General features: G+C 46.8%; 1 protein-coding gene across 1 annotated transcript in view; it reads right to left on the bottom strand.

The window, feature by feature from the left end:
• Window positions 1–21,644, bottom strand: part of Fa2h (fatty acid 2-hydroxylase) — a 52,243-nt gene that overhangs the window by 18,186 nt on the left and 12,413 nt on the right. The window contains exon 2 of the mRNA XM_052167144.1: window positions 3,838–3,930. Coding sequence (XP_052023104.1) covers window positions 3,838–3,930 — 93 coding nt within the window. The remainder of the gene's footprint in view (window positions 1–3,837; window positions 3,931–21,644) is intronic.

Raw genomic sequence — 21,644 nt, 5'->3', positions numbered from 1 at the left:
CTTTCTGTAATCTCCTCTCCCAGCTATAGGGCCCATGGAGACTCACTTTGGGCCAGAAGAGAGGTGAAAGGATTTCAAGAGACATGCAAGGCACTACAGAGGAAGGGACTCACTAGGCATGAGCAGCCAGGCAATTGACCTGTGGCTAACCTTCTGCCTGAGTTGCTTACCTCTGGCTAATCTGTGGTTAACATGCCAGTTAGGGTGCTGAGCTGCTGGCCAAGTAACGGCAGGAAGCTTGGCTCTACGTTACATGCTTTGGCTCCTGGCATTTTTATTTGTTTGTTTGTTATTCGGTTGGCTGGTTTTGTTTGTTTTGGTGACATAGTTTCTCTGTGTAGCCTTGGCTGTTCAGGAATTCATTTTGTTGAGCAGGCTGGTCTTGAACTCAGAGATCTAACTCCTTCTGTCTCCCAAGTGTTGGAATTAAAGACACGTGTGCCACCACTCCTGGATGGCTCCTGACATAGTTAACAGGAGCAAGTTAAATTACAGACGATTCATGAAAAACACTTGGCTCAGTGCAGACTCAACAGCAAAACTGATACTTTGGCCAGGCAGGATGGTTCACACCTTTAATCTGAGTACTCAGAGAGGCAGAAGCAGCAGCAGGTGGACTTCTCTGTGACTTCAAGGTTAGCCTGGGCTACATAGAAAGCTCTGGGTCAGCCTAGGGTATGTAGTGAGAGTGCATTTCAAAAAGAAAGAAGCTGTGCTAATCTGATGCTCATCTGTTGTCTAGAGGTTCCTGGGGGAGATGTCTAGAGCTTCTTGGGAGGCTGGCACCCCACTGCCTTCCAAAATGCAGTGGGTACAGAAGGCTAACCAGGGAGGGAGGGCTCTGAGAAGAGCATAGTAAGTAGCCTAAAGAGGAGGCAGGCTGAAGGGAGGTGTGCCCAGGAGTCAAGAGTGATGGGGAACTGTGGTACCAGGCCAGCTGGGGTCTAGAAGACATTTGGGCATGGGAAGATCTGGGTGTGGGTAGGAGTTGCAGCCTTGTTTTTCTACCTCCCGAGAAAGCCTGAGTCCTACTCAGCCGAGAGACTCAAGAGGTAATCTAGATCATTCTGGTAAAATTCCACACAGAGCCTGAAAGTCAGATGGACCTCACCTCCTACAATGTGACACCAGAGTCTCTTATTTTTGCTCTTTTCAGATTCTTCTACTCCCAACTCAGCATGGTCAGCCTAGTTTCGCCCCAGTCCTTCCAGCCTGTCCCACTTGGTTTTCCCCCCTTTTAGGGCCGGGAAAACTGGAACCTGGCAGCCCATGGCTCCCTTCCTTGACAGCATTAAGAGGATTCCCCTCAAATATTCAGCAAAAGAGTCCTCTCCTTGCAAACTCACCCCTGGCCTGCAGACCTCTATGGCGGAGACAAGGCCACTACCCTGTTGGTGTCTTTACACAGCTTCTTAAGCCCGACCTACCCTGACCAGGTCAGAAACAAACAGAGCTAATAGCTCCTGGTCTCTTCCTTCCCAAAGAGCTGGGGAGGGCTTGGGTGGTGAAGACAGCATGGGGACTCTTTTGAGAAGAGAAAAAACAAAAAGAAAAGAATGGAGAGGAAGGGCAAAGGAGGAGAGGAGAGGAGAGGAGAGGAGAGGAGAGGAGAGGAGAGGAGAGGAGAGGAGAGGAGAGGAGAGGAGAGGAGAGGAGAGGCCAGAACCTTTCCTCTACTAGGAAGCATGGCACTCGGATGGCTTTGCCGCAGTGGTGGGGACAGAACTAAGGGGACTCAGGTGGGAGGCTGCTCCTTCCAGAGTAGTATGGACCCCTTCTTATAGGTCATTCTTAGTTCCTTTCTCTCCGTGAGTCCAGGGACACAGGGAAGAGGAGGAAGAGGAGGAGGAGGAAGAAGAAGAATTAGAAGAAGAAGAAGAAGAAGAAGAAGAAGAAGAAGAAGAAGAAGAAGAAGAAGAAGAAGAAGAAGAAGAAGAAGAAGAAGAGAGGAAAAAGGGAGAGAGGGAGGAAATCAATTCGATAAAGGTAGGGAAGCTGCCAGGAGCTAGGCCTGGAGTGGGCTAGGGAATGGCACCATCTTCCCCTCTGTATAGTGTTTCTTCTTCCCCTCTGTATAGTGTTTCTTCTTCCCCTCTGTATAGTGTTTCTTCTTCCCCTCTGTATAGTTTTCTTTCTCCCTCATTTTGCAAGTAATGGTGGGATAAAGCCCTGGTGAACTCGATCTTCCTTTTGCCTCATAATGTTGACTGAGTGAGGGTCAGCCTTGAACCAGAGCCCAGAAAAAGCCATGGTGGGGAGGACCTCTCCAGAGCAGGGGTGAAGTGTGTGTGTGTGTGTGTGTGTGTGTGTGCCTAACCTGTAATCCACAGTCATTTGTTTGTGCGATGTTGTGTAGGCTGCCACACTGATGTACCATATGTTCTTCCCAAGAGTCAAGCCCTAGGCTAATCTCACTGGGGCTGGCGAAGAGGACTCGTGCCTATAGTACCTTCCACTGGCTACTCACAGCCCTGAATGAGGAGGATGCACCAGCTCACTCCTGGTCTTGTTCCAAACCCTGGTCCTCATTAAAGTCCCTTCTGTTCCAGGGCAAAGTCCTGTCTCTGGTTGTCGGTGTCCTTGGCTCCTTGTTCGCTCCAGCCATATGTAGAGCAATCCTAAAGCCCCCGTGTCACTAGAGAAGTCCATGTGTACTAAGCACCCCTCTCCTCTAGTCTCCACCTCGGGCATTGCCCGAGCCCTGTGCTGGCGATGAGAGTCATTATGGCCACTTCAGGAATGGGAGCCAGAAGTAGCTGCTTTCTGGAAACATGAAAGGCTTTCCTGTTGCTGGCCCATTTTCTTCTTGGTCCTATGGCTCTCTGGAGGGGATGGGGGCACAGGATACTCTCTCAGCTTCTCAAGCTGGATGCACCACCTTTCTGTCATGGAAGCTCTCCAGAGGTGGTCCTGACAGACATCTCTAAGTCCTGGGGCCACAGACTTGAGAGGCCTGGTCAGTGGGGCCCAGGAAACCACCAGCTGTCAGCAGCACCTTTGAGAGCCACATCCCTCCTCTGATCGCCTGTATTCCTGGGATGCTTCTTGCACCTCCTCATATTGTCATGACTGGCTTGAGGAGGGAGGGTTAGCTGTTCTGTGTGTCTCCGTGCCTCTGGTGTCCACTGCAGGCAGAGAGCACACAGGCCAGGCCCTTGGAGGCATGCACACTCATGTCTATTCGAGAGATAACAACATTGGGGCAGCGCATTGATCCAAGATGGAGGGACGTTATTTCTAACATCTGAGCTTGCCTTTCATCCAAGTCCCTCTGGGCAATGCTGCCTTTCTGTATTCTCTGTAGGGAGCCTCAGCTCAGTCCTCCAGAGCTCATCTCAGAGCAGCTAGGATCTGCGTGCTCTCTACACTACAAACGACGGTTAAAACTCTGCACACACCTTCGCTTTCTGTGGCCCTGTTGGCCACAGAACATTTGCAGATGCCAGGATTTTTTTTTTTTTTTTATCTACAAGGGACTCTCCTGAGTGATCACAGGTGCCAGGAGCAGACTGGCCATGTACACTGGACAAGGTGGGTATGTCCTTGTCCCCTTTCTAGCTTCAGGGTTCTCAATGGGAGACCTGCCTTATCCCAGGTTACTTAGGGTGAGTTCTCTGCAGAGATTTCATGTACCATTCACCCCGGCTTCCCACCCGCAACCCCTCTCCCTACCCCCAGCCCCAACGTCTGCAGCTAGGTTTGCTGCCCCAGGTCACACTTGGACATCGTGAGAACCAGTGTCTCCTCTTCATCTTCCCTGGGTACACATCATGGCTTCTATCCCCACCCCCTGTAGCCCCAGTCATCCCCAGAGTCCTGTGTCAGTCAGCCAGTTACCTTGTCCCAGTCCACCACTTTGAACTGTGGCTCAATGGCAGGGTCTGTCTTCTGAGTCTCTGCAGAGGCTACAGCACCATTCTCTGTGGGATCCTGGAAGGAGAAGAGGCAGAAACACTCATAGGGTGAAGGGAGAGAATGGAACCCCCAAACGCCTCCAGCCAAAGAGCTGGGAAAGGGGAGAAAACCCACGGGTGGGACTGGGGTGGGCGGAAATCGAGGACATCAAGAACTTTTGCGACCAGAGACAGTTGGTGTGGGTGTCATTATTCTTTGTGCTTCTCCCTTACAAAACAGAAATGAAAGACTCAGAAAGATCTGGGGGAGCAAGGCGGCTGTGCGGAAGCGAGAGAGACAAGGGGTAGCTGCCAGACCTGGCAGGTATTAGGCATATCAACTCCCAGAGAGACACCGAGGGCACCGAGGGCACCAGTGGGGCTCCTTGTGCCACACCTGAGGATGTCCCTCCTTCCCTTTCTTCCTGCTGGGTTGCTCAGTGGACTGTGTGGGTCACAGGCTGGTCCATGTGATCTCGGGAAAGGCAGGCAGCTGGGAGGCAGCTATCCCAGTGAGTCCGGGGTCACATGTAGGACGGAGCTAGCTAAGGTGTGCCCCACTGGGCTCAAGGTTAAGTTAAACTAGCAAAGAGGTAAAGCCACAAGGAAATGGAATGTGCTGGGGAAACTGCACCGCTTCAGATAGCTTCGACATCACGTGGGGTGAGGCCGGAGAAAGCAGATTTGTAGGGAAGTGAAAACGCAGGCTTTCCTGTAGGAAGGGCAGGGACAGACCTTGCCTGCGGCGGGATCTCCCTGAGTCTCTGTGCCCCAAAGGACCACAGTCCTAGCAGCTCTGGGAAGCTGGGTATTAGCAAGAAGCTTAGGAGCTCTGAGCAGGCAGCTGGGGTGTCTTTTTTTTTTTTTACTTTCTCTGAGACAGAGTATATAGCCCAGACCCTTAAACTCACTATGCAGTCCAGACTGACCTCAAACTCACCCTCTGTGTCAGCCTCCCCACACTGGGATAACGGGTGTGTACCACCAGGCCCAGCAGCATCGGGGTTTGCTGCTTGCTTACAGCTTACATTTTTTTTTCTTTCCAATAAGCCTAAGACAGCTTAATGGTGATAGTGGTTATGCTGGCATTTTCTGGGGCAAACCCAGAAACAAAACAACACAACATTTTTGTAGTTTTGCATCTTCAGGTTCTCAGCATAATACCTGCTTCTTAAAATATATATCTACGTGTGTGTGCTTTTTTTTTCTTTCTTTTCTTTTTTTTCTTTCTTTTTTCTTTTTTCTTTCTTCTTCTTCTTTTTTTTTTTTTTTTTTTTTTTTTTTTGGTATTTCAAGACAGGGTTTCTCTGTGTAGCCCTGGCTGTCCTGGAACTCACTCTGTAGACCAGGCTGGCCTCGAACTCAGAAATCATCCTGCCTCTGCCTCCTGAGTGCTGGGATTAAAGGCGTGTACCACCACTGCCCGCAATATGTGTGTATTTTTTTTTTTTTTTTTTTTTTTGGATTTGGTTTTTTTTCCGAGACAGGGTTTCTCTATATATCCCTGGCTAGAACTCCCTCTATAGACCAGGCTGGCCTCAAACTCAGAAATTTGCCTCTCTCTGCCTCCCAGAGTGCTGGGATTACAGGCATGTGCCACCGCTGCAACCACCACCAGGCTTGGTTTGGTTTTTTGAAACAAAGTTTCTCTATGTAGCCCTGGCTGTCCTGTAACTATGTAGACTAGGGAGGCCCCAAACTCATAGAGACCTACCTGTCACTGCCTGCTGAGTGCTAGGGGTAAAGGCATGCTCCACGACCACCTCAGTAAGGTTGTTTTATTTTTAATTATGTGTATGTGTGTGGGTAAGTGCACATAAGGCCAGAGGAGGGTATCAGATAGCCGGGAGCTGGAGTCACAGGCGGTTGTGAGCTGACTGACGTCAGTTCTGGGAACCAAACCCATGGCTTCTGTAGAGCTGCGTGCGGTCTTAACCATTGAGCCAACTCTCCAGCCCTTTGTGATTTTTTTAAACAAAGCATCTTACATTCTCTTGAGGACCAGGAAGGGAGATTTTATAGTACATTCTACATGGGAACTCTAAGGATTCCTGGTACGCTTCTTTCTTTCACTCTGTCAGCAATTCAAGTATCTTTCTTGTTCCTTTCAGGTTGGTTGGTTGGTTGTATTTTCCCTTCAGAGTCTCATTGTAGCTCAGGCTGGCCTGGAACTTACTTGGTAGTCCAGGCTAGCCTAAAACTGTTGGTGCTCCTCCTACATTAGCACTGGACATGGCCTTACAGTTTTGGTCTCAAAATATCCCCGAGGGCTGTAGCCACTGTGCTCTTGCCTAGATGCCTGTTTTCTTCTGCGTACTCCTGTGATGGCTTCTTGGTTGCCAACCTGACTGCATCTGGAATTCACTAAAACCCAAATGAGTGGGCACAACGGCAAGGGATTTTTTTTTTTTAATCATTTGCAATCCTGTTCTCCCACTGTCCCCTTGGCAGGCCACAGCAGTTTGTGTGGTGGTGGCAGCTCTGTGACAGACTCATCATGGCACTTGGCACTGTTACAGTGCCCAAGAGGAGGGTTATCAGGGATGGAGTGGGGAAGGTGGAGCCCAAGTGCCACTCCCTGACGCTGCTGGTGATAGAGGGAAACACTAAATCATCAGACAAAAACTGTTAACAAAAGGGAACAGGGGAGAGTGAGAACCTCATCTGGAGGAGGAAGACCCGATTCTAATCCGGATCTCTGTAGGGAGATTCACCTGTAATCTAGATCATTTGAAGTGGGAAGATATACCTTTATAATCCGGGCCATACCTTCTCCAGGCAGCCTATATAAGGTAATGGAAGAAGGAAGTTCTCTCCTCTCTGTCTCTGTCTCTGTCTCTGTTTCTCTGTCTCTGTCTCTCTCTCTCTCTGAAGACCAGCATCCCCCCCCCCAACAAATAAAAGTACTTTTCACGATGACTATCAGCAACACTGCATAAACAAGAGAAGACTTGATACCAAATATGTAATAAATACAGGTTTACAGCATAAAAGGCTTCTTCTAGAGAAGGGCAGTTGGTAACTTTATATAAACAGTGGAAACAAAATACTTTAAATATATTTATCAGTGCAGGAAGATTACAAAGTTACTGTTGTGGGACTCTAAGTAGAAGCTATAGGTGGCAATAGGCCAATTGTTGACTTCGAACCAATTCTAAGGCTCTGCTTAAGAAGTTATTGAAAGTTCAGTTTTACAGAGATGACGGCTACAAATGGAAACAAAACCTTTAAGGCTTTTCTGTTCAGTTCAGAAGGTATTCTCTTTTAATTGAGAGAATCTGAGGAGCAGCTGCTCTGGGGCCCTGTTCCTCCTAAGAACCAGGAGGCAGAACGTGTTCTCACATGGAAGTGTGACTCAGACACTCGCATGCCAGTATGAATTGGACAGTGGTTCTTTCCAAAGAGTTTTTTTTGAGTCATGGACCAACCCTAAGTAAGAGCTGACATCCATGAAGGGTGAGGAGAAGAGGGACACAGGGAAGGTGCAGGCATGATCTCTTCCTGTCTTTTTTTCTCTTCTGCTGCCTCAGACTACTCAGACTTGAGGCCTGGACGCCATCAGGCGGAAGTGTCATGCATCATGTGCTTTCAACAATTCCTGGAGTGACCACATGAACCAAGTACTCCCTCGTAGGCAAATGGGACAGCACCCTTCTCTGTCAGAGGCCCGAGGTAGTATCACAAGACTTAACAGGCATCCAACATGGGAAGAGACTTCAGGAGAGCTAGAACCAGCCACACACTCACATCACCTATAGCAGGGACATTCTGGGTTGTGCATATTCCCCCTACACGTCTTTTATCATTGATTTTCTTAAGACTAGCTGTGAAGCCAGGCAATGGTGGCACACGCCTGTAATCCCAGCACTTGGGAGGCAGAGGCAGGCAGATTTCTGAGTTCGAGACCAGCTTGGTCTACAGAGTGAGCTCTAGGACAGCCAGGGCTATACAGAGAAACCCTGTCTCGGAAAAACCAAATCCAAATAACAAAAACAAAAACAAAAACAAAAACAAAAACAAAACAAAAGACTAGCTGTGAGATCCCACAGGGTCTAAAAAACCTTTTCTACTTATAGACAGAAGACCCTCCAGAGAGAGGTTCTCCTGGTCCCATTCCTGGGGGGGTTCCAGGAACTGAGACCTGCCGGCAGTGGCTGTCACACACACCACACACATAGGTCTGGATCTTATTTTCTAGGCCAGTATTTGTTTTGTATTCAGGTTGGGCTTACCCCTGCATTCCACAAGCAAACCCCATCCATGAATCAGAGGTGTGCAAAGGTCACCCCAGGGAAATAGGGTACAGCTCTAACTTTAAAAATCTCTAAACTTTTTTTTTTTTTGGAAATTTCCATAATGCATTTAAAAGACTCTCTTGTTCCTGGATCCAAAGGGACCTTTATAAACCAACAAAGAATCCCAAAGCTAAGAAAAGTGTTCTGGTTGATGCCTTTAGATCGGACCAGTTTTAGTATTGGGGTGAGTAACTCTGTAGTCACACTTATAGTGGCTTTCACAATGATTAACACAGAGCTAACAAGTGTGACTCGGCCTTTCCACCTATGTCTAGCGACAGCTTTCTTATTTAGGGAAAAGGTGACTGAGACAGGGTCTTGCTATGAAGTCCAGCTGGGACTTGAATTTACCATCTTTCTGCCTCAGCCTCCTTGTTGTTGAAATCTCAGGCATTACCACAATGCCTGACAAGCAACCACATTCTCATAGGATCCACTTGAGGGACACCAGACAGTCCTGTGTGTCTGGGTTCCTGCCAAATTCTTTTCTGTGGGAAGATACACAGGTGCTCAGGGAAGTAAGCCCCCTCCCCTCCCCTTCATTTCCCTTCCCTTCCCTTCCCTTCCCTTCTTCCTTTCTTTTCTTCCCCTTCCTTCCTTCCTTCCTTCCTTCCTTCCTTCCTTCCTTCCTTCCTTCCTTCCTTCCTTCCTTCCTTCCTTCTTCCTTCTTCCTTCCTTGCCTGTTAATTGTCTCTGCAGCTAGATTGCGAGCTCCTCAAGGTGGGGTACTGCTGGCCTTGCCTATTCTGAGGCACAGGCCCTGGGATGGCACTCAGATACTGAATGAGAGGAATCAGTCATGTATCAGTGTATGAATGGCCTGTTTAGGTGCAAAGATATGAGGTGGGTTTACTTCTGGGCAGGGTGGCAGGAGAAGACGACCCCAGTGCCTTCCCCGAGCTGCTTTTCCTTGGAAAGAGAGAGGCAGCTACAAGGAATCACCAATTCAATCTACCAAGGAGGTGACGTAGGCTTGTAGGCTAGCGCTGCACTTTCCCAGCTAAGGGTCACTGGACCTGCTGGGCAGTGCCCTGTGGAGAGTGAGGTGGACATTTTGACCTCCTTAAATCCTTCCAGCCACAGTCTAAGGCCATCTGGGAGAGAATCATGCAGACAGCAGCACCTGCCCCAACTTCCCCTGACAACCCTAACCCTAACCCCCCCCCCCCCAATCACTGGCTGGTCATGAGGTGTCACTTGCTCTTGTCCTGTGGTGATAGTCTTGCTTACATCCGTTGGTTTTCCTCCCCAGTCAGCTCTCGCACACCAAGCTCAGCCCCACTAGACCCAGATACACAGAGTTCCCAGGCCTTTCCTGGCAGCCCCTGAGGTTTCCAGACAGCTCCATCAAGACATTTATTTCTTGGGGACAGCCCAGGGCAGGAGAAGTCAAGGAAGCCTCCAGTTCGCCATACCCAATCAGTTCTAGACTAAGGGATTTACTTGGTTTAGTCCAAGTTCCACTGCTCTCCTGTGACCTCCACATCTTCTTCTTGGAGCAGGAAGTCGGTTCCCTCTGGTAAAGGCACCCTAACTCCTTGCTTCTATCTTCAGAGGCTGACTAGGTGATAGTATCAAGTAGCATAGTCAGGGTGTGGTTTGTGGCTCAGACTCTACTTTTGTTCATAGACAGTGTCTAAGCAGGAGTGGTCTTTACTTCTATAAACTGGGACATGCTTGCATGGATTTTCCCTCAAACTAGAGTCACCAAGAACAACTCAGTGCACGAATCACTTTTCTCATTGCTTTCCAAGATACCAGACAAGAGCTGGGCTTACTGAGGATGCAGAATCTCATGGTAGGGAGGGCATGATAGCAGAAGTGTGAGGTAGCTGGTTATACGGGTGCAGGGAGCAGAGAGATGGGGATGCTACTCTTCAGCTTACTGTCCTCTGCATTCAGTGACTCCAACACTCAGGGTAGGTGTTCTCTAATTAGTTAAACCTTTCTGGGAATATCTTCCCCCAAAGGTGTGTTTCCATGGTGATTAGAAATCTCATCAAGTTGATAATGAAGATTAAGCATTACTTTCAGATAAACATGTGAGATACCTTTTGCTACAAGCATTGGCACAGGAGGAAGGCAGGCAGGCAGTAAGGGAATATTAATCAAGGCTCACTGTAAAGCCATAAGGAGATACTAATCAATGGTCAATGTAAGGCAGTAAGGAGACACTAATTAATGCTCAAAGTCACATGATCTTGGCCTCCGGGAGAATGACAGGAATGGGCAGACTGTGGAGAATGTTTGTGACGAAGGGGTTTCTCTGACATAGCTCCATCCATGGGAGATGGGGTCCTATTTCATCAAACTTAATGCTCTCTAAGAAGATCTAGAAAACTAGATTTTTATATGAAATTTCTAGAAAATTCTTTTTCTTTCCCTCTTCTTGTAGATGCTTGGAAAAAGCTCTACTGAGTTCCAGCCCCAGCCCGGGACTTGCATTTTTAACAAATTCTGTGGTCCAACTGACATGCATGAATATAAATACAGTCCTCAGTGTGACTGCTGGAAAACTCCTGGTGAGCTGCTGAGTGTGGGTGCCTCGTTCATCGAGAAGGAGGGGCAGGGATAGCCACGAACAAGGATTTCGTTCTTTCCCAAACTCCCAGAACAAAGAATCTAGATAGGGAGGCTGGGCTGCACCCACAGAAGACAGGTATTCAGGGAACCCTCTACCAAGGCCATGGGTGGGTTGGGTAATAGGCTGGCATTTGAGGAACCAGGGTCTTAAGGTACATGAAGAAGGAAGAGCCCAGGCGGCCTCCTCCCTCTAATGCAAGATGGAAGCAGGAGGGAGGGCCTGGCATGTTGGTAGATAGATGTTCATTTATACTGCGCTCCTTCCTTCCCTGGTCTCTGGGAAGGAGCCACAGGCCTTGCACCAAGAATGTCACCTTCAGAGTGTCACTTCACAGGAAAGCACGCCCTTCCACATTTGTAATCCTTTCAACCCCCAGAACTTCAGAATTGGTCCTTATTTGGAAATACAGATGAGGGGATTAGACTATGTTCTGACGTAACATATTCTTATATAACGTCAGTGTAGATGGGTACTATGAAGATGAAGGCACAGACAAGGGAGATGCATCAAGCCAGGGAAAATCATTCTGATAGAGATCTACCAGAAGCTGGGGTGCTCCCTGGAACACAGCTTCTCACAGCTCTCAGAAGGAACCTACGAGTTGTGGATAACTTTGATTGTTAACTTGCCGTAGCCTAGCATCCTCTGGGAGGAAAGCCTGGATTGAGGAATTGCTTATATCACAATGGCCTGTGGGCATGTCTACGATAGACTGTCTTAACTGATAAGTAGTATAGGAGGACTCAGCCACAGTGGGCAGTAGCATTCCCTAGGTAGGTAATCTTGGGCTGTATAAAAGCAGCTAACTAAACATAAGCAGGCAAACCAGCAAGCAGCATGTCTCCATGGATTCTGCTTCACGCTCCTATTTACGTTCCTGCTCTGACTTCCCTCAATAGTAGATTGTAATCGGTAAGATGAAATTAACCCTTTCCTCCCCTAAGTTGCTTTTGCCCAGAGTGTTTTATCACAGCAGCAGAGATGAAACTAGAACCTTATGACACCTTGGCCTCCATCTTCTTGCCTCCAGAACTCTGAGGTTATATGTTCTTGCTGTCTAATACACCTAGTCTGTAATAATTTGTTGTGTAAGCTAGAGGGAAGCCATTAAAAAAATTTTTTTTTTTTTTGGTATTTTGGATTTGGTTTTTTTGAGACAGGGTTTCTCTGTGTAGCCCTGGCTGTTCTGGAACTCGCTTTGTAGACCAGGCTAGCATCAAACTCAGAAATCCGCCTGCCTTTGCCTCCCAGAGTGCAGGGATTACAGGCGTGCACCACCACCGCCCGACTGTCATTAAAGTCTTATTTGGTGTCTCTTAGGATCCGGACCAGACGTTGGGGGAAGAGGGATTCAATGGAGATAGAACCATACTGAAGGGGATATCAACACTAATATGGAGTCAGAGTCTACATCTCATCCTAAGCTAAGATGTCAGAAAGCTGAGTGTCCTAGTCAACGCAGCCCTCCTCCCTGGCCCACGGTGGTAACCCATGCATATCTTTAGAAGGGATGATCAAGTGTTTCCCCTTCTTTAAGGCTCAAGAAGTCACTCCCCAGTTTTCTCTACTTGGAAGTATTGTGTATCATAGGCAGGCTATACTTGGGTGGGGGTTGATAATAAACTGCTGCTCTTCTTAATACAAACCTTGTTCTTTCTACCTAACATCTCTTCCTCTAATGCATAGCTCCTGGGACAGCCATGACATCTCCATGGAGAGCTAGCATACGTCTCCTTGAGGGACTGGCAGGATAGTTGGAGGAAACTGAGGACCAGGAGGACCAGGAAACCTGTGCAAGATCTCTCAGATGAGTAGTCTCTGGGAAGGCTAGAGAGATGCCCTCTTCCAGGGCTTCTCAGACAAGATTCTGCTCTGGGAGGGACTCACTGGGGTGCCTCCGAACCCCAAGCCAGGGTCCCTGCCTCCCCCAGCACTCTTCCAGGCCCCAGACCCTGTCTTCCCTGGAGAGGGTGTGCTTGGAGGGTTCATGGGGAGAGAACAGTGAAGAACAACAGAACGCCTGCGTGCTGCAGCGCAAACAAACAAGTCCAGCATACAGGCCATCTGAAAGGAGGCAGTGTATGGCGGGCGGGGGCTGCAGAGGGAGGGGGAACCGCATAAAGGAATGTTGTTTGAGAACGCTGGGGCTGGGCACCAAGGGATGGACAGATGTCCTTTTATCCCTCAGCCTGGGTTGTGCTTGAAAACCCTTTCTGTGAAATGAAACTGGTGCCCTTGGCCCTGTGTCCAGCTGTCCCAGCCCCTGAAGGCTCCACATACCTGGTAGCACACTGTCCAGCTATAGGTGCAAGAGTCAGGGCCCTGAGAAGAAGATAATGGTGCCAAGGCCGTCTGGAGTTATATAAAGAGCATTCTTTGCTAGGAGGGCTTTGTGTTGACAAGTCCACCCTCAGGGGTCCCCAGGAGCAGCCTCCTGGGACCTGGCTGTTTCGAGAGCTGGAAACTTTAGCAGCAATTAAGGCAGCAAGGCCTGGCAGTTTTTACTCCTAAAAAATTGCTTCTGTCTCCCTATATCTAAATCAGAAGCCAGGTCTTGCAGGGCTCAGCTCTGGCTAATGTTTTGTGGACCTTGGGGGCCACATCTGGCTACGAGCAAGCCACAGAATCCCCAAAGTAGGGCCACAATAACTGTCTGTATAGTCACGGCAGTGCTCAGGTCACTATCCCAGTGTCCTTGGAAAGAAGAAAAGCAGAGCGGGCTGGAGAGATGGCTCAGCAGTTAAGGGCACTGGCTGCTCTTCCAGAAGACCTGGGTTCTATTCCCAGCAAATACATGGCAGCTCACAACTCTTTAGCTCCAATTCCAGAGGATCTAACACCCTCACACTGACATACATGTAGGCAAAACACCAATCAGTGCTCTAAAAATAAATACATTATTGAAAAAAGAAGAGCAGGAAGAAATTGACAGGAAGCTTGTACCATGGTCTGACCAAGACACACAGAAGGACAGGGTGATGGCTGGGCACCTGGGCGCTTGGCTTCAGTTTATCATGAATTTAGCATGTCTTTGGTCATGGCGTGAGGTCCCTCTGATGCCATCACTTGCAACCTTGTCCCTGGAAGCAGAAGCCTGTTTGTATAGGACATCAGAAGAGGGACCAGTGACTTGATAATATTAAATTACCATTCAAAGCTCACCAAGGGCGTGTGGCCACTGATAGGTTGCCCCTGTGTCAGCGGATGCTCCCCACATACATATACACATTGACAACACAGTTGGACTCAATGGCTTATTGGGGGAGACAAAGGACAATAGGACTTTATGGATTACGAGGGGGATGTGTTAGGGGAAGTCTGGAGGGATGTTGGAGCCAGAAGATGGGGGTAGATGCGATAAAAACGCATTGTACACATGTATGAAATTCTCAAAGGGTAAATAAAAAGTATTATGTATGAAAAATATTGCCAGAGCACTCTACTAGTTCTTGTCAGTGCCTATGAACTGTTTTGGGATCAGGGGTTTTGAGTTAGGGCTAACTTTGCAGCTTGGGCTAGCCTTGAACTCATAGCCATCACCCTCCCTCAGCCTGCGTGCTACAGTTACAGGATATACCACTAGGCAACACCATGCTATTCATTTGATTCTCTACCAAGACTGGCCAGGGACCGTTTGGACCTGTGTGTGGGTCCTCTCTGACCTCTGACTTCCATTAGGGAATCACTTCCAAGAAAGTAGTCAAGGAGACAGCTAGCTGCATTTGCCCAAGGGATGTCTTACTTAGGGGGCTCAGAGGGATCTGTGTGGGCAATTCTCCCTCCTGGAAGTATGACCTAGGCTGCAGAATCCATCCTCTGCTGCAGGAGTGGGATAGAATGGAACAGAACTTGGTTCCCATGAGAACCCTGGCAGCTTCAGGGTTTCACTGCCTTGAAATGTTCCTTTGCAAAACAGATACAGTTATCTCTCCGGCCTTCATCTCCTGGCTGCTCAGGCGTCTCTATAGGATGTACTACCACAAGGAAAACACCAGGAAGCCAACCAAAACCTATGCCACCCCACTGATCCAACACACACACACAAAACATTGGATTCATTATGTTATGCCCCGAGATATAGGGATTGCCCTCTCCATACTGGATACTGTGTTTGACTATTTTTAATTTATTGACAATGTTTAATTATTATGCACAGCACACATGTGCAGGTATACACGCTGTGGCACACATGTGGAGGACAGAGGAAAACTTCTCAGAGTTGATTCTCTCATTCCCCAGTGTGGGTCCAAGGGATCAAACTCAGGTCATTAGTTAGGCTTGGGTGTTCTTGGGTGTGTTTGTGCGCCTGTCACAATTGCCTGCTGCGCCATCTCACTTGCCATTTTATTTTGTTTATTTTATTTTATTTTATTTTATTGAAACAGAGAAGGGCTCACGTAGCATAAGCTGGCCTTGAACCTGTTCTATGGCACAGGGTGGTTTTGCCTCCCTGGGCTGCAGATAGTTACCACAATGCCCAGTTTGTGCGTTCATGCAGTGCTGGGGATCAAACCCAGGGTGTATGGTAGGCAAGCACTGCACCAACTGGCCTACAGACTGACATCTTAGCTAATTTTAAAAGAGAGACAAGGCCACTGCTTTATAAATAACTGCATATATGACCACCCCAGAAGCAATATTTCTTCATTTCCCTTTCACAGTCTATTTAAGAAAATATTTGTCCTATCATTATTTACACCTATGCAAAACTATATGGTAAGAACCAATAATAGTCTCTAAACTGTGTTTTTTTTTTAAACAACGATCCTAGACTGGGCAGTGGTGGTGCATGCCTTTAATCCCAGCACTTGGGAGGCAGAGGCAGGCAGATTTCTGAGTTTGGTCTACAGAGTGAGTTCCAGGTCAGCCAGGGCTACACAGAGAAACCCTGTCTCAAAAAAACCTGATAGATAGATAGATAGATAAACAACCCCCCCCCAGCCAACAATGGCCTTCCTTATACCTAAACGCATTGTCTGATTGATTCAGACAACTCCCCCTCCCCCTCCTTCTCTCTGTAGTCCTTGTCTTTTAAGGCGAAGGATATTTTTGTTTACTGAGATTGGTGTCCCTGTCTTAGGTGCCATAGTCCTGTGTCCTGTGAGCCTGTGCATCTTTCCCTCACACTTACCCTGACAGCTTCTAGACCCACTCAGTACACACTGCTGACCTTGGGCCAGGCTACAGAGGGGACCCTCTAACTGGCGCGGGGAGGTGGTCCCTAGGGAGTGTGTACTTGGAACTTTATGTGGTTACACAGCCCAGTTTGTACCTGGTGGTCACACAGTGTTTTAACCCAAGGGGATGAATTCCTCAAACAAACCCTGGAGAAGCCTGTCCTGCTGAATGGCCTGTCTGACATGGCCAGGGCGAGCACATACTGCAACATGTCAGGCAGAGGGGACAAGAAGCAGCTATTTGTGACAGGCGCACAAACACACCCAAGAACACAATCTCCTTTTATTTGGGGACTGTCATTCAAGAGAGTCCACAGCTCTAGACCAATCCTGTCCAACAGAACCTTCTGTAGCAATGAAAATGTTCTGTGTCTGAGCTATCTCATGTATTATAGTAAGCCAGGCATGGTTGTAAATGCTATTAATCCCAGCACTTGGGAGGCAGAAGCTAGTGGACATCTGCGAGTTAGAGGTTAGCCTGGTCTACATAGTGAGTTCCCATCTAGCCAGGGCTACATAATGAGACCCTGTCTGAAGGCTAAAAATCAAAGGAAACCTAATCAAAACAGACGCTGAGAGGAATTACCCTCTTCAATTTTATTTTAGAGTCTTACGATTTGTATCGCTGTGTCAAAACACCATGCCAGAAACAACTTGAGGAGAAAAGGGTTTATGCCTGCTTACAGTTCCACATCACAGTCCTACACTGGGGAGGTCGGGGCAGGATCTGATGCAGAAGCCACGGAGGAATGCTGCTTACTGGCTTGCTCCTCCTGGCTTGCTCAGCTGGACCATCTGTCCAGGGACGGCGTTGCCCACAGTGAGTTGGGCCCTCTCACATCAATCACTCACTAAGAAAATGCATTATGGGTAAACTATATGGAGGCATGTCCTCAGTTGGCATACCTTTCCACGAATGCCTCATGATTGTGTCAAGTTGGCGTAAACCAGCCAGTGCTACAGCTGTGTATGGTTAGTGGCTACCAAGCTGATGGTGAGCTCTGGTCACACCTGTGCAATTGCTGTTTGAAAAGTTTCCATGATCACTTCTCATTTCTTTTCCCTCCACACTCGCCCTCATTCATGAAATTCCCTCCTTCTGTTCATACCCCAGGACCTTTGCCCTTGCTCTGCCCTCCCTGGTTACACATCCTAAGGGTGCACACGATGCTATAATCAAGAGATGGGCTGTTTCCTTTACACCAGGAGTCCATTCTTTTTAAGATTTATTTTTAGTGTGTGTGTGTGTGTGTGTGCACATGAGTACAGGTACTCATGGAAGCCAGAGATATCAGACCTCCCAGGAGCTACAGTTACAGGCAATTGTGAGCTACCCAGCAGTGTCCTGGGTATGGGACTCAAGTCCTCTGCCAGAGCTGTATACGTTCTTAATGCTGAGCTGCCTCTCCTGACCCCATGGATGGCATAAATAGCTCCCCATGGGACAAAAACCACAGGTAAAGGAGAGAGAGTAAGTGTCCCGACCCCTTGACCAGAGGGACAAGAAGTCTGAGATGCACAGTGCTTTGCCGGAGAGACACCAGACACGCTACTAGTAAACTCTTGGCTCTCTCAGCCTCTGGGCATCCACACATCCACCCTGACCTGCAGGCAAAGCCTCCAGGCCCAGGCTGCCAGCACAGAGCCAGGCAGTGCATGGGACCTGCTCCGAGGCTGAGTGCAAGGGCACTATGGTTTCCTTCTCTAACCCTCACAAATGCGCAGCCAGCCCCCACTTTTGACCTTTCCAGCCTCCATGTTGGACCCTCCAACCATCTGCATAGGTCTGCATGAGTGGCTTCCTCCTCCATTTTGCTATTTGACCACAGGGCTTAGGGTGAGCTGAGCCGCCCCAGCCTCTGAAAGTTAGATTCACCTGTGTTATGTCCTCAAGGCTAGGATGACTCTCAGCTCCTGTCCTGCCTCTGCTCTGTAGAATGTAGTCTCTTGTTTGGAATAGAAAGAAAGTTACATTTTTTTTTTTAAAGATGTGGTCTAACTGTTTAGATTAGGCTAGTATTGAAAGCAGATCTCCTGTCTTAGCTCCCACAACACTAGGATTATGGACATGTGTGACTGTATACTGATATTAATGTATTTGTTGTTGGGTTTTATTTTTGGAGTGCGGGAATTGAACCCAGGGCTGTGTACATGCTGGGCAAGTAGTCTACCACTGCCTTACATTCCAGTCCTTTGATTTCCTTGGTACAAAACTGAGCTCCCAAGTAGTATTAAATATATATGTAACATTTATATGTATTATATATTTAAATATACATAACATATATGCAATATATTTATATGTAATATTTAAATATATGTAATAAATATATGTTATATATTTATATTTATCACACACACACACACACACATATATATATATGTGATGAATTTAAGTTTTTAAAGACCAGTCCAAAAACATTAAAACATAAATGTATTGCAACAACCAATTAAAAAGCTTAATTTTTACACCAAAAAGTATATTATTAAGAAATAAACAAGAAAAGCCACTGAGCACAGCTTATTCATAGGATGCTGCTCTTAAACAAATGTATAAAAAAATCTTAAAGGAACAATCCTTTCTAAATTGGACCTAATTGATAACTTTTCTTATATTTTTGCTGTGAGCCTAGCCTTTATTGGCTGTGAGCCATCTCTTCTTAGCACCTGATAACTTTTCGTTAAAGAAAATGTCAAAACTTCTTATATAGAAAAGGACACCCTTGGTCTGGAGAGATGGCTCAGCAGTTAAGAGCACCGACTGCTCTTCCAAAGGTCCTGAGTTCAAATCCCAGCAATCACGTGGTGGCTCACAACCATCCGTAACAAGATCTGATGCCCTCTTCTGGTGTGTCTGAAGAAAGCTACAGTGTACTTACATATAATAAAAAAATACATCTTTAAAAAAAAAGAGAGAGAGAGAAAGAAAAAGACAAGGACACCCACTGAATTAACCACACAGATGAAATGAGAGCAGAATGAGAACAGTAGCAGAGATGGCTGGGACCGCACTGACATCCCTTATTTCAAGGGGTGTTAATCAATCTAAGAAGAGTGGATGGGCAGAGAGGTGTCTCAGTGGACACAGCACTCGCCACCAAGCCTGACCATCTGAGTGAGTTTGATCTCTGGGGCTCACATGGAGGGAGAGAACTAAGTCCCAGGAGTTGTCCTCTGACTGACACACACTCGCGCACTGAATAAACAAGTGGGCTTTTTAAAAAGAAAAAAGAGCAACTATTTAATAAAAAAAACAGGGAAAGGGTATAAAAGGCATTTTCTGAATATGTATAAACAGATGTGTAACATGAAAATATTTTGAACTCCTCATATTTTTTATAAGCCAAAAAATAAGCAATGCTTTTCTTCAGCTATTAGTACAGAATTTAAACAAAACAATACTGCACGTCATTGGCAAGACCATGAGGAAACTGGCATTCTTACAGATTTTTGGACAGCATTTTCATTGACGTAAAGTTTGGGGATGCAGCTCAGAGACAGAATGTCTGTTTAGTGTGCACACAAGGCCATTTATTTGAACACACACACACACACACACACACACACTGTTGTAACTGGTGGCCTGGGTCTGCAATTTCAGCACTTAGAAAGCTAGGGCAGGATGACCGAGGTTTTGATGCTAGCTTGAGCTACATAATGAGAACCTGACTTAAAAAGGAAACAATAAACTAGTTCAAAAAAATTTAAAAATATGGTATAATCATTTTAGATGGGAATTTGGCAATATCCATTCAAATTAAAAATGCACATTATTGTATTGATGTCACAAATTTATTTATATGTGTTTGAGAACTATTGTGCAGGTGTGCATATGGTTGGGAAATACCAAGAGGAACAGTTATTGAAGATGAAGACAGATAACTGTTCCTATACTATTATGTAGAAAGAGGCACAAAATATATCAGAGGTCAAGAATGCAGCGCATGCCTTGGCAATGCGCACTGCATGAATCCTTCCTGTGGAGAACAGAGGAGACCACACAGGGTGCATATGTAAAGGGTTTCAGTAGGGCCACATAAGAGCCTGAGGGCAAAGGGGACATTCATCTTTCTGAATATTCCTTTCAATTATTCAAGAGTTGTATGTATATTAATAAGTAATTATGGTGATATAAAAAAAGTAGGTTTCCCTCAGGCTAGAGAGATGGCTCAGAGGTTAAGAGCACTGACTGTTCTTCCAAAGGTCCTGTGTTCTATTCCCAGCAACCACATGGTTGCTCACAGCCATCTGTAATGGGATCTAATGCCCTCTTCTGGTGTGTCTGAAGACAGCTACAGTGTACTCATATAAATAAAATAAAATAAAATTTTTTTAAAAGTAGGTTTGAGGAAATGCAGAGAGATTCTGTCTTAAAGGAAATCCATAAAGAAATAATGATATTATAACAATAACAACAGTTTGGGGGCTGGTGAGATGGCAGAGCAGGTACGCACACTTGTCGCCAAGTCTAAAACTTGAATTTAATTCCTAGGATCCTCATAGTGGAAGGAGAGAACTGACTCTCAGAAGTTGTTTTCCACATAAGTATGGAAGTTCATGTACACACACACACACACACACAGGGGCTGTAGGGATTGTTCAGTGGTTCAGTGTACCAGCTGCTTATCCAGAGGACTCAGGTTCAATTCCAAGCACTCACATGGCAGCTCAAAGCTGTCTGAAACTCCAGTTCCAGGGGATTTGATGCCCTCTCCTGGTTTCCATTGGTACCAGGCACATACGTGGTGCACAGACACACATATAAACAAAACACTAATACACATAAAATAAAAAGTAAACTAAGAGATTAACATCTAATTTTAATTTTAAAGTCTAACTTTAATTTTAAAAGGTACTATGCCACCTTTGAGCAAACTGAATGCTTGCAAATAGGATAAACCTTTGAGAACCTGCTCTCCAATAACATGCCTTTAGTGAGCTTTGATTACTAGTTATTGAAATGTGAGGTCAGAGTGTCTGGGATATGGTGGACTTGGTGCACCCAGGGACCAACCTCCTTCCCTGTCATTTCAGGGGCTCCCATATCCTGCACCTAGAACATTTCATGGGGGCCTTCTTGAAGCCCACAAGTGTTGGCTACATGTAAGGATCAAAGCTAGGTGTCAAATGCTGCAATTACTAAGGCTGGATACCTTTGAACACAGGGTTCATGTCTGTCTCTTCTTCTTTTTTTTTTTTTTTAACCCATCAAACTATCTTCTTCTTCCCTGCACCTGGAAAGTTCCATCATCAGGTCCTGGGTATCTACTATGCTCATATTTTGCCACGAAAAGTCACTCAGAAAAGGTGGAACCAGGGGTTCAGAACTAACTTTCTTCTTCCTCCTTGTCCCTGTCCCTTCTCCTTTCTCCCTTTTCTCTTCCTCTCTCTCTCTCTCTCTCTCTCTCTCTCTCTCTCTCTCTCTCTCTCTCTCTCTCTCTCTCTCTCTCCCCCTCCCTCCCTCCCTCCCTCCCTCTCCCCCCTTCCTCCACACTTCCTTCTTCCTTACCTCCCTTTCTTCCTCTCCCTTTTGTTTTGAGCCAGGTCTCACGTTGCTCAGGCTAGCCTCAAACTTTCTATGTAGTTGAGGATAACCTTGAATTTCTTCCCATTCTCCTGCTTCTATACTCTGAGTAGCCACCTAATTTATCAGGACTGGGGATCAAGCCCAGTACCTTATGCATGCTAGGCAAGC

Source organism: Apodemus sylvaticus, chromosome 21 (genome assembly GCF_947179515.1).
Source record: "Apodemus sylvaticus chromosome 21, mApoSyl1.1, whole genome shotgun sequence".
Classification (NCBI taxonomy): domain Eukaryota; kingdom Metazoa; phylum Chordata; class Mammalia; order Rodentia; family Muridae; genus Apodemus; species Apodemus sylvaticus.
This window is presented reverse-complemented; position numbering and strand designations above follow the sequence as displayed.